The 13,068-nt window shown below is 42.0% G+C and overlaps 1 protein-coding gene across 1 annotated transcript in view; it reads right to left on the reverse strand.

Moving 5' to 3' along the window:
- Positions 1-491: 491 nt before the first annotated feature.
- The window catches only part of LOC137278574 (alpha-2-macroglobulin-like), a 52,934-nt gene continuing 40,357 nt past the window's right edge, over positions 492-13,068 (reverse strand). Inside the window, exons 32-44 of the mRNA XM_067811031.1 lie at positions 12,027-12,114; positions 11,564-11,647; positions 10,866-10,968; positions 10,243-10,572; positions 9,655-9,770; positions 9,176-9,371; positions 5,610-5,747; positions 4,877-4,996; positions 4,403-4,693; positions 3,246-3,304; positions 2,116-2,185; positions 1,702-1,857; positions 492-1,225 (exon numbers count right to left, since the gene is read on the reverse strand). Of these exons, the coding sequence (XP_067667132.1) occupies positions 1,077-1,225; positions 1,702-1,857; positions 2,116-2,185; positions 3,246-3,304; positions 4,403-4,693; positions 4,877-4,996; positions 5,610-5,747; positions 9,176-9,371; positions 9,655-9,770; positions 10,243-10,572; positions 10,866-10,968; positions 11,564-11,647; positions 12,027-12,114 (1,900 nt within the window). The 3' untranslated portion in view covers positions 492-1,076. The remainder of the gene's footprint in view (positions 1,226-1,701; positions 1,858-2,115; positions 2,186-3,245; positions 3,305-4,402; positions 4,694-4,876; positions 4,997-5,609; positions 5,748-9,175; positions 9,372-9,654; positions 9,771-10,242; positions 10,573-10,865; positions 10,969-11,563; positions 11,648-12,026; positions 12,115-13,068) is intronic.

Consider the following 13,068-nt stretch of genomic DNA (forward strand, 5'->3'; position numbering starts at 1 on the left):
TTAGTCGCCTCTTACAACAAGCATCAAGATCAATTCTTCTTCTGATACGGATACACATGGAGGAAGGTAGACTTCCTATAGTTATACTGTTGTACGTCACACCGAATACCAATTTCCGACACGCCAGCAAAAGTGAAAAAGGATGTTGGAATTTTCTCACTCTCTCAAACACGTCTCAAAATGAGGGAATTGACGTAAAATGCTGAACTAAATCATACTTGAAGATGGACTAGAATCAAACTATGAATATGTCTGCAGGTCTACTTCGGTCAGGTCGATGTTCACGACGTTGGTCACTGGATTGTCTCGTCGTACAACTGGTAAAGCGCTGAGCGCGATGTATATCCAAAATTCATCAATGGATATGCAAGACATTCTTCGTCGCAAGGAGGGTAAAAACAAAACACTGGATCATGCCATACGTCGCTCGGATCAGATTCCGGGATGATCCAACACATCCGCTACGTTTGTATTGAGCATATTTCCAATTCAGAGTACACATTAATATTGTTTATTCATATCAGATTTACAAGAGAGTTTGCAGAACGTTTATACTTCATTAAAGCATGAATAATCACCAATAATATGTAATGTAATATGTAATGCACGTGCTACATAACTACTGATGTAGATTTTAGACCATACTGACAACAGGACACACAACAATCATTTTAACAGTATATCAGTACGTCATATCAGTATGACAACTCAGAAGAGTACGATAGAAAAACGATACAAGCCAGACAAGCTGGGAGATCAAAAGGAGACGTACTGAGCAGTTAAGTTTACCATCTAAGCGTAGACTTTCATTGGAACTTTGTTAATGAGTGATGGCCTCTGTTCCTGAGCCATTAGACTGAAAGCCTACTCTACGTCTACTGTTCTTATGTGGGTCCCAGGCTTCTACAACTGATGCTGCTGTCTGTATGCTTACAGGGAGATTACGGCAGAGGTCACCGCAGAAATCAGTGTATAATCTCTTAATTCATGATAAAATGTTTCCCCACGTCTTTAACTTTTTCATCCATTGGAAGAAAGAAAGTATGGACACTGTAGTACACTCTAGTGTAGCACAGCTACTTTGTACAAGTATTTCTCCCAAGGAGAATCTTTCTCTCCATTTTCTTTGGCAGAAGTATGGCGGAGGTCTCAGATCCGATGACGATCTCTCGTGGTTTGGATGTGAAGTCTTTCTTTCTCATCATGAAGAGAGCAACCACGGCTCCTAGTGACAGACAAAACATATAGTTACGAACAAAAGTTATGTCATTGAGGGGATTTGATAGCTGCGCCATGTATTTTAGTCTGTGTCAGAGTCCCCGTACCTCACTATTTTACCACCAGACAAGCCCTTTCTCCAATGTTAAAGTCAAAATGTCCCCCATGTTTAGGAAGTGTTTATCCCTCTTCTCCCCGGGGATTCTTTTCAATATTAATGGGGTTGTTTGTTTCCATCAAAATTATACGTTCAAACACCAAGGCCCTATGTATGTTTTTTCAGCTGTTGGAAGTAACTGACCCTCAGTCACATTAGTGGCGTATTGCCTAAACCACCACTATAAAGACTTTACATAACTGCTTGCTAAAACTAGGAAACACAAATGTTTGGTATCGGCTACAGATAAGAACTGCTCAAAGGATTTCAGAGAGATTCATAAGAAGCTTGGGTATCTTACTGTCAGTAGTTCACATTCCACTTACTAGGTTTCAATTTCTTAATGACGTCACAAGAACACCTTTTGTCAATCACCAGCCTCAGGACGCGTCTTATCTTCACCCGCTTCACTGGCCGGATGTCAACAAGAATCTTGACCTTGACCCTTGACCTCCTGATTCTAATGCCAAGTACCTTGTATGCTGCGAGGAGTAGTTCATTTTAATCAATAATTTGTTTCAGTGGATCACACAGAAGGATATTTATTTATTGCTATGAATCCGGGCAGAAGGTCCACCAGGATAAGCCGCCTCAAGTAGGCTTACGTGGTTATGTCCAAACACTTACGACCGTTGATTCGAATTTTTTGTTTAAGACTCAATATTTGTAGTTGGTAAGTATATATTATTTCAAAATGAATTCAGCAAATTTGACGCAGCAGACGTTCGGGGATACCATACCGGCGGCAGATTGGCAATATGCAAATATCGCCTGCTTCTCTGACATCGGTTCACAGATCGGACAACCTCCCTGGAATAAAATAAAACTCTTTAATTATTGATACGAAATACCGACACATCAAAGACTGAAGTGGTAGAAAGAATCCAGTTTCTCACATTACCTTGGTAGAGGCATAAACACTGATAATATAATTTAGGAGATAGACCTAGTGTGTTTGAAAATCAGAGACATGCTGTACTGAATTGATGGCGACTAAATTTCAATTGGAACCGAACTGTTTATTCTGTGCAATAATGTAATGCCTAAGAGCATGTTTTTATAATCCCAACTGTACACGACTGAAACCGTTGTTTTGTTTGCCGTGATACTCTACCCCCATGGTTACACAATAATGGAACCGTCTGACCTACTTATTTTCGTGGAAATAGAGTTACGCAACAGTTTGAAATGGCGGACGAGACAGTGCTTACATTTTACGAAAGTCTGAAATTTCACATGAAAGTGGAAAATACTTGTCTGGATGTCGAATCAGAACCCCCCAGAATGGAAGTAGTTCTCACAATAAGACTTGCTAATGCGCGGTCAAATCAGATATCGTCAATCTCCGTCTGATTTTTCTGAACAACCAATCAGAATCCAGTATTTTCTTGAGTCATGGTAGAATGCGAATCTGGGGGATTATTTGATAAAACATACGAAAATATGTTAATAGACATCAAAGATTCCTTCAATTTTAGGGACGCACAAAAACCAGCATTTTAAGTTGACCGTGAATATGTTCTATCACGTGTTCTATCCCACTGTTTCCAGTAAATGAGCCCACACCCTGACAGTCACTAAGATCTGTCACAGCACTAGATACACAGAAATCAGATCGAACACATGTATTCTGGTCTTCGTTCCCCCCCCCTTGTCGTTTTCCTTCCGGGGCATCAGTGTTCCGTGACAGTGCAAGAGCAATCAGCTCTACCCGAGTAATTTACTTTGTTAATTTTCCTTGATCTCTAATCAAGCATTCGCAACTCCTGTACTGGTACACGAAATATGTTTTCAACAACTACAAAGCAAAATGTGTTTGTGATCTTATTGGTATGCCATGACAGTATCGCAGTCAGTACAAACTACATACCACGGCGGGGGTAGACGCAGCAGTGGTCGTTGTCGGCGCAGCAGTGGTTGGCGTGTTGTCTGAAACATAGTTTATAGGTGTATATAATGTGGATTGTAAAACGACGTGTAATTCAGATTTCAGACGTTGTGCGACCTATCTCCTCTTTCCTGGTGTCGTCGGGTAAACAAAAGTATAATCACCTCTTCCTAAACAAGGTTACATTCTTGACTGGCAGTTATAGGCAGTGTGCGAAATAGTTTCCAAATTTCTGTTGCAAATCGGACAGGTTATACTAGCCCGCAAAATAATTCACTAGCCCCAGAAACTAAGCAAAAGATAACAAACGCCATCATTTGTCAGGTCATAACCTTGCGTCATTCAAAAGTGCATTATAACTTAACAAATGAGACAGAGTGATGTATTTTGAAAAATGACCCCTGAAAGTTCCCTACCCAATCGAGCCAATGGTATTTGGCGAGGAACAGCAAGTACCCATGTCGATTCATGGTCAAAGTAACCGCTGAAGACCAGGGTTTGAGTTGACCTTCACAACCCATGCAGCTAACGGGATCGTGTTGTAAGGTCCGCTGACTTGGTGGATGAATGACTTCGTTTCCCATTTGTGTAGACCGATGCTCACGATGTGGGTCTGTCATGTGTTTATCTTACCAAACACCGCAATGTTAATTTTGAATTGTTTGAGGCAGGATACGAAACGTTTTATCTCATCTCACACATAAGTGTCGTTTTCTGATTGTCTGTGAGCTCAATTTTCAATATAGCCCGCCCACAACCAATGTACCCCGCTGCTAATATCAAATCATTTCCTACTTCGTGATTGTTACTTCTTTATCTCGAATAACATTGAATCGCGCATGATGTACGGATATTACCATCATACGTTATTCAGTGTTAGTTCAGATAAAGAATTACTACCAGGAAGTACCAATCAGCATTCCCAACTAAGTACATAGAAAATGTTACTCATTTGTATAAAGACAGGTACATTGCAAATATTAGAAGAGCGTTAAGCCAACCAGAGAGCTACATTTATGTGTGAGGTAAGATCATGCCGATTGTTCCTGATCTGATGCCGTGGAGCTGTAGACCAGTACTTCCCCTTCGATGAGACTTAAATATATGATACATAAGTATAAATGTAACAAAAGACACACCGTATAATGTGATAGCCCTTGACGTGACGCCAAATTCGTTGCTGATCTCACACGTGTAGTCATCATAGTCTCGCCGGACCAGACCGTTGATGCGGAGTTCAGTAGAGTACGTGTTGCTGTCCAAGGAAATGGTGTTGAAGCTGTATTTGTCGCCGCTGGTGAGCACACGCCCTCCCTTGGTCCAGCGTTGGGTGAGTGGGGGTGAAGCCTTTACCACGCACTCCAGTAAAACAGACTTGTTCAAATGACCACCGACTCTAGTCTGTGTTTTTGATAGGATGAAGGGAGAAACTGAAACAGGAAGTGACGTGGGTAAGATGAATATTCCTCTTTTATACAACATTGTCAGTGATCTTTCCAGCTACAAAGAGAACAAATCACCCTATACTGTGATGCCGAAACCATATCGCTGCCATTTCGATTTAGATAATGGTCTCAATAACTCGCCATCTTCGCGAATTACAATCTACTCACCAGAGACTGTGACCTGTATCTGAGTAGAGACGCCAGGGGGGACGCCATTACTGGCCATACACTGATAGGTGGCGGACGCCTGGGCGGACTTGATGACTAGTTGCCTCCCTTTCCCCACTCCTGAATGGTGTGACAATGGTGGACAACATGTTTACGTCATTAAAGCATGACATGGCAACGTATGGACATGGTCATGTAACAATGGAGAGCAGCATGTCGAGGTAATTTCAACATGAAATTGTAATGTACAAATGGATGGCAGTGTACACAGGATATTTCAGACATGTCAGGGTGATGTAGAACATACTAATACGAAGCGGGTTTAATTTTTTCTCTATTCTGTCTTTGATGTTAGAGTTTTAGGAATAACACGAGAATTTCACATTCTTCAAACTTTTCCATTCATGGAGGCATGAATATTTCTGATATTGTGGATATGACATTACACACAGAACTTATATTCTCCTACTTTAGAGGAGGATGATACGACTAATAAGGACACTTTGACCCTTATCTGCAATATAGAGAAGATCTGTTCTTATATCAACAATGTATGTATCTCCGGTATGTTGCATTCTCTCGTTCCGGTAAATGGACAGGAGAAAACGTCACGATTATAAGCCAAACCCTTCCCGTGCAACATGGAACCAGAAATGAGTATACGTTAATTGTGTTGTTACCGCGGTTAGATAAATGATTTACGGAAGAAACTTGTTATTGGATTTAGTCTTACGTTTTCGTTCTCTCTGCACGACGGAGCGGTACCACGTGATCTTAGGTTCTGGACTTCCGGTGACGTTACAGAACAGTATGACCTCCTCTCCCATGGCAGCAGAGGTGTTGTTAGAAGAAGCCACGATTACAGGGGACTCTGAAACGGGAGTAAAGGCTAGGTCATTCCGGAGATTCGGTGTAGGGGCCGTTGATATTGATAGCTAGAGGGGTGATGATGATTTTTATGGAGTTGCATGTACAATGTGAATGGCACCCCCACCCCCACTCCCTCCTACTTGTCATGTACAACATGAATGAACCCCCTTCAGTTCATATGTACAAAATTATGAACGGTCCCTTGGAACTGGTCCTTAACAACGTTAGCCTGTCATAACTGGTGTCCGATTGGACCGGATGAGGAGGCACAATGACGTGGTGGAGGAAGCTTTCCAGGATGCAGTGATCGTCGTTCACAATACCAATCACTGGCAGCCACAGAAGAGAAATATATATGCGAGCGTATGGAAAACACTAAATATATTTATTCTTCACTGCGAGTGTCACCTTACGATTTTGACGCTATGTCAAAATAACAATGCGTATTTACCAAACACATCAAAGTCAAGTTGCTAGATGCATTAATGGGCAAGTACTGTGTTTCACAATCAGAATCAATAGCCGGTGATATTTTATACGAACATGTAACATTAGCTATTCGTGGAGGGGAAGTTAAACAACACGAGTCGATGGCCTGAAGGGAACAAGGTTTTGAAGAAAACTAACTGTTAGAGTGAAGACATCACTGTTATATCATGTAGTAGCCTGTCTTGTTTAACACCAGCATGGATATAGAGTAATGTATTATTTCTTACAGCACAAGTAGATAAATCTGTATTTTCAGTGATTTTGCGTTGTTGAGTGGATTGCCTCTTAGTGTATTACTGAAAAAGATCAATGTTGCACCTGTTATACCTATATGAAATGAATACCCAGATTTTAAAATAGTGTTGTGGGTATGTAAAACTATAGATATCCACATGAAATTAAAAATAACAACTTTGTTGCAAACGTATGTTATTATACCCATACGTCCAAATTGTTATCTGGAGCTCTGACTGGGTTGTGTATTTCTAGAATTTACCTCTACCATTTAGCTTGAATATTGATAAGTATTATATAATACCATTAAACAGCAAACAACGACACATACAAGCGCTGAAACACCAACAAACACACAAACCCATAAATTTGTGCCATTGAATGTAACTATATTTTATTAGATCAAACATATGTTGTCTTTCAAATCATAAACAATGAAAACTAGTATGTTTAATGCTAAAATCTGAATGTTTTCCACAACAAAAGTACTTAGTCTACTTCTTCGTAGAGTTTTGGAGTTACTGGATGCGCTACTCTGCCTAAATTCAAACTAACACCAAGCCGTGTTTGTGGATGGTTGTAGCTCTGAAATGACACAGCATGGTGTTGCTCCAGGTACGGTACTGAGACCTATACTTTTCACAATAAACACTTTCCACGTGGAGATATTGCTAGAGCACGCAAGTTTTGCTTTCATCTACACGCAGATGATACGCAGCTGTATCTGCCATTCAAGCGGAATGATACAACCTCAACTAATACTGCTTTCCCCAGGATAGCAGAGTGCGCAGAAGACAGCAAGACTGTGATGACCAGGAACTTTTTAAAGCTGACTAAAAAAGAGACTGAGATGCTTGTGAATATATCAATAGCCATGAGACCAAAGTTAACACTTCCCATTCTTCAGTTGTCATTTTGTATCATGGAACCTAGCAAACTGGCTACAAATCTTGGTATCATGTTTAACTCCACACACTGCTGCAAAACGGCATTCTAAGTATTTCGTTACACTCACCCACTGAGTCTAACACAACCTAACAGAAAGTCGCGTCAGGTAACATTTGAGCGACCTATGACCGTCCAATCAAACGCGAGACGGTTAGATAGACTTAACCAACCAGACAACGGCTACTATTTAGGGATCGGAGGGACTTTCAAAATATTCAGGTCACTGACACAGATCTCCCCACAAACAAAAATCCGCATATAATACAGTTATTTGACCTGCAGTATATGCGCTTTGTGGTTTCTGTTGACATGGTTACCATTACCTAATATTTTCGCAAGATGATACCCTTGAATATTGCCAAAACACAATTTTCAGCGACTGTTTACTCACCGTTGTCATGGTTGTACGTACGCCGTGTGCATCACCCGGAAGCGAGCGTACGCTAAATAGCATACGGAATCGTTCGGGTACGAACCTTTTCGAGACAAAAAGTTCAAAAGGTATGTGCGAATGTCCACTTTCGCGATTTGGTAATCTGTGTTCTCATTGGTCAATCTCAAAGGTTACCCGACGCGACCTCCCATAATGTTTTTTAGATTTAGTAGTGGATTGTAACGAAAGGTACTGAGGATAGGTTTACTTACGGCTTACATGAACATCCGAACATCAGTCAGGTATCATAATTTATCCAACTACAAAACACTACCTTTCCTTGTTCAAACCTGTGTAATCCTTCATCTGGATTAATGCCTCTCCCTTCTTCTCGGACTGCCAAAACGTCTTATCTTATAACTCCAGAAAGTGTGGCGCAAGACTAAATAAACGAATCAGAAGTTCAGAGCATATCACCCCAATCCTGGAAGCTCTCCACTGAATCAAAGTTGAGGACAGAATTAAGTTAATAGTGCTGACTCAAGCGCTATCCACCGCGAGGTTCCAGCAAACATTTCTGAACTCATCAAAGAATACAAAGCTGAGAAAACTCTACGTTCCTGTAACCAGTGTCTTTTGAAGCTCGTACATCATTTGGCGAGAGAGGTTTGAAATCTCAGTCCCCAAATCTCCATCGCGTTTGAAATAAGAATTGCCGTCGAGTTCGAATCCTTCAAATCTCTACTGAAAACCCATTTGTTTAAAGTCTGGTAATGTTTGACTACGTGTATTCCAAGGACAGGTCACAAGCATTTTTAAGCGGTTGATTATACTATAGACTATAGTCTATAGAAACAAGCGCTGTACAAGTGTATATGTATTGACTGTTTATTATTAAAACACAAAAACAATTCCACTATCACCGATGCGACGTCTAATTAACACCAAACGAAACCTGCTTCACGACTGTGAACTTAGGATCTAGTGATTAATATAATGTGCAGTTTCCGGTAGTTAGTTATTACACATCGTCAAGTGCGTCACCGACTCGAACCACCCAATCCATTTTGCCCTCATTCACGAAAATGGGTCACGAGTGATCAATCCAGCGTCCGCACAGGGTTGAGTGATATGTGACACGCATACAGTTAATGAGTTTTGGTTTACCCCGCTTTTAGCGGGGGACGCCAGCAATGGGCTTAACGGGCGCCTATGTGGGGAATTGAAGGGTCTCAGGCGAGACGAGCCAACGCTTTAACCACTAAGCTACGCTCACAGAATTGATGAAGACCTATCATATGAGACGATATATTCTCTTCCTATCCTCAATCTCAAATTTGGGCGTAAGGTCAAAAACCATTGTGATGATGATGTCATCGACCTACCTTGAACGATAAGACTGATCATGGCGGTTTCAACGGGAACCGTGTTGACACTGCACGAATATCTCCCTGTATCCTCCAGTCTGGTGTGGTCGATTCTCAAGTTGGAAGTCTCAACTACGCTATATCTCTCCTCGTCCACAAGACGAAGTCCGCCATGAGCTATAACTGTGTTAGTTTCCTCATCTAGCCAGGCCACCTGGAAGAGTATTCATCATACACGAATAATAGTTGGGACAATGCGTAGTTTTATTTTTAGAAAGTACTATTCCAGTCAAGTTTCGTGTACGCGCATTTTGCATTGCTAACCGCAAGTGAGTTGTATCGTTGTCCCGAATGGAAGCTCTGTCTCTTGCAGAACAATTTTAACATGTAATCTGATTCTAGCAATACTAGTTGAAACTAAGCACCTGCCTGTAAATGTATAATTAACTTACCCGACACCCGACATTAATGAACTCACTCTACGAACTGAGCCTTACCTTATATGGTGTCCCTTGTGAATCCCTGTAGGTGGACGCCAGTGGACATATCAAAATGGCGGTTGATCCGACCCTGACCTTCACCTTCGTTGTTGGTTTGGCCTTCTTCTGGGTCTCTGTTGGTCAGAAAGACTAGTGTAAAATGGCACGACAGTACAGGTTGCGAAATTACAGATTTTTCCTTTACCTCGTCGTAAGCAACAGTCATTTGTATACCGTGATAAATAATACAATCTGAAACTGGTAAAGGAATTGATGGTTTAAAGGGAGATGCATGACGCCCATGTTGGATGACAGGTAAATCACACAAACCTAGCCAGCCAAACATTAGACGTCATATGACGAAATACCTTGATATGGTACAGATGTTTCTTCGTCAGACCAGTTTGTAAGTCTGATGCCAAAGACAATTTACTAATCTTAAAGTCAGTACTAATAAGACATACAGACATCGAAATTGAAATCTCATTCAGCAATGAAATATCCTAAAGTAATGAAATTACAACTGTTTTATATGACGTAAAGAAAGACTTTTATGAGCATATTTCACGGATCAGTTCATCACGGATCAGTTGCCTAATTGTCTACCATCATCTAGGTCGACGACTTCCGTTATCTTGGAATGCATGTTCATTACTGGGATGCTGAGAGGCAATGGTACAAGTCCATGAGGTAGGTAAATAGGGTCAACTTGGTCCAGCACTCCACTTCCGTCCTCCTTCTCGCCTTCGTCGATGTCTGTCATTCCGTCATCGCCTTCTTCCAGACCGGCAGCTTTACCAAGACCAGTCAGACTAAAGTCGGGTGCTGCAGTGCTAGAAGACACGTCCGACCTGACTTGCTTCCCTCCTTGAGGTCGTCTAGATGTTTGGGGCGTACAGTCATTCTGGATGTTGTAGAAGACTTTCGTAACCAGTTCTGGAGCATAATATTTTTTTTTCAATTTGTTCATCGGTCACGAGGGGGAATAAAGAAACATAGAGGGTACATCAACACATTGGTCCAGATGGGCCAGTAAACAACGTATTTATTTTAACGTACATCTCTAGTTTGAACAAAAAGACAAAGGCAAGAACCCCAAAAGATAGATAGATAGACTGTCGATGTAACTATTCAAATACATATTTACACACACGCGCGCGCGCGCACACACACACACACATGCACGTGCGCATGCACTCACGTACACATAGAGAAACAAATGCTTCTACCTGTGTCATAGTAGTCGTACACCTGTATGACAGCCTCCTTTGTATTGTCCACTTTGATCTCCTGAATTACGTCTAGAGTGAGGCACCTCTGGTCGGGGTTCAGCTGAAACAGGGGACACCGTCATCGTCACATAGTACGTTCTTCCGTATCGTGGTACTGGTAGACTTCGCTTTGTAGCGTTAGTCGTGCCAGAAACATATCATCGTCACCTTGGACCTAGGATCCACTGTGTTCCTAGGTTTGTTAGTGCAACATCCGTACTCGACATACGTACTCGACATCCGTACTCGACACCGTAGTCGACACCTGTACTCGACATACGAAGTCGACATCCGTTCTCGACACCCGTGCTCGTGGGTTTTACCAATAAGTAAATGTCACACTACTCCCCCCGAAAACAGGCCGACTTTTCCAAGCCTCATTGCGCCTCATTGTGGTCAAACCAGATATGACATCTCTCAGTTATCATCATAGCCATCATTTGGTGCATACAATTCTCCATTATGCACTGATGTTGGATAGTAAAAAGTGCATGACGCGATAAAACAAAAAGGATTAGCACAAAACATCTTTAACTCAATGTATCTTTTGGATTGAAGTAACGGCATGGTCCGACCGGAAGCGACGGTTTCATATAAATATTTCCTTGCCTCGAACTTCAGGAATGTTTCCTGATATTACTATTTGTATGTCTGACCTCATCAAAGTAGAAATGCACGCTGTCCGGCCTCTTGGAATCAATCTCGTATCGTTTGAGTTTGAGAACTGTATCACTGTTTAGCTGAAAGAGAAGAAAGACAGTAAATTCTATAGTTATAAGATGCTTTACCAAAAGATCAAAGGCATCGACCCTATACTCTTTTGCACGAAACATCATTCTCGTCTACCCACTCGTAATAAAACATACCTCACGTAACCGACGTCACTATGTCAGGTGTCACTGTGTCAGGTGTCATTGCCAAGTACAGTCTCCTACAGACTATCTAACATCCACTTTCTCGGTTCGGACTTGCGTCACTCAGCTAACATCACTGGTGGAAAGATTACATGTCATCGTACCGTAACGATAATAGTTCAGGACAAAAGTACACTATAGTGTGTGTGGCTGGGAGTGGATAGAGTGACCTATATAAGTAAATGCCCGACTACAGCCTACATACCTTCTCCAGTGAATCCCCATCCACCAGCCAGCCAGTCACCATCTTCGCGTTCACTATAGCCATCCCCGAGCTTCCATTCTTCACAAACCTGTACAAAGTACGCATTATGAGAACAGCCGGGAAACAGTTCACTCGAGTAATGTTGCCGTTGAGGGGAAGGGGATTTGTATATCGTGACAGTCATTATCCAGCTGAAAGAGACACTGTTTAAGAATGTGTCGGAGGTAGGAGGTATCACAAAAACTTAAATTCAAGGAGTGGTCAGATCTGGCATACGTTGTATTGGGGCTTTCTAGAAGCGTTCGTCGTCCTACAAACGTCTTAGGGCTATGAACCTTTTGGACCACGTCACATCTCAAGGGAAGGCGACTAATCGCCAACACATAAGGTGAGTGATCAAATCCAGCCAGGAATCATGGCTTCCAAGATGAGCCCGACAAGTGACAGTAGCGATTACAAAACTGTAGCGTCCACTTACACGACTCCCGGGCCGATGTCTATGGTCACACACTGATTTAGGTTTCCAGAAAATGATCGTCGCAGAATAACCCTAATACAACATATGTATATTCCAAATTCCAGAACTAAACATTCCATCTCACGGTCCCTACATAACCACCACAAAGCCCTACTAACTCAGTGCAGACACTGTGAAAATACACATTTCCTCGTCCAACTAACGTTCCTTACCACAATCGGCACAAGACCTTAATAACACTGTGGAGCCACTGTGAAAATCCTCGTTCTTCAAACGAAACTCCCTATCACAATCAGCACAAGACACAAATAACACTGAGCAACTGTGAAAACCCTCGTTCCCCCACCCAGCACTCCCTACCATATTCAGCACAAGTCCCTACTAACACTGTGCAGACAGTGTTAACACCTTCGTTCCCACTTCCACCCAACACTCCCTACCACAATCAGCACAAGTCCCTACTAACACTGTGCAGACAGTGTTAACACCTTCGTTCCCACTTCCACCCAACACTCCCTACCACAATCAGCACAAGTCCCTACTAACACTGTGCAGACAGTGTTA

The sequence above is a fragment of the Haliotis asinina genome, chromosome 3 (genome assembly GCF_037392515.1).
Source record: "Haliotis asinina isolate JCU_RB_2024 chromosome 3, JCU_Hal_asi_v2, whole genome shotgun sequence".
NCBI lineage: Eukaryota > Metazoa > Mollusca > Gastropoda > Lepetellida > Haliotidae > Haliotis > Haliotis asinina.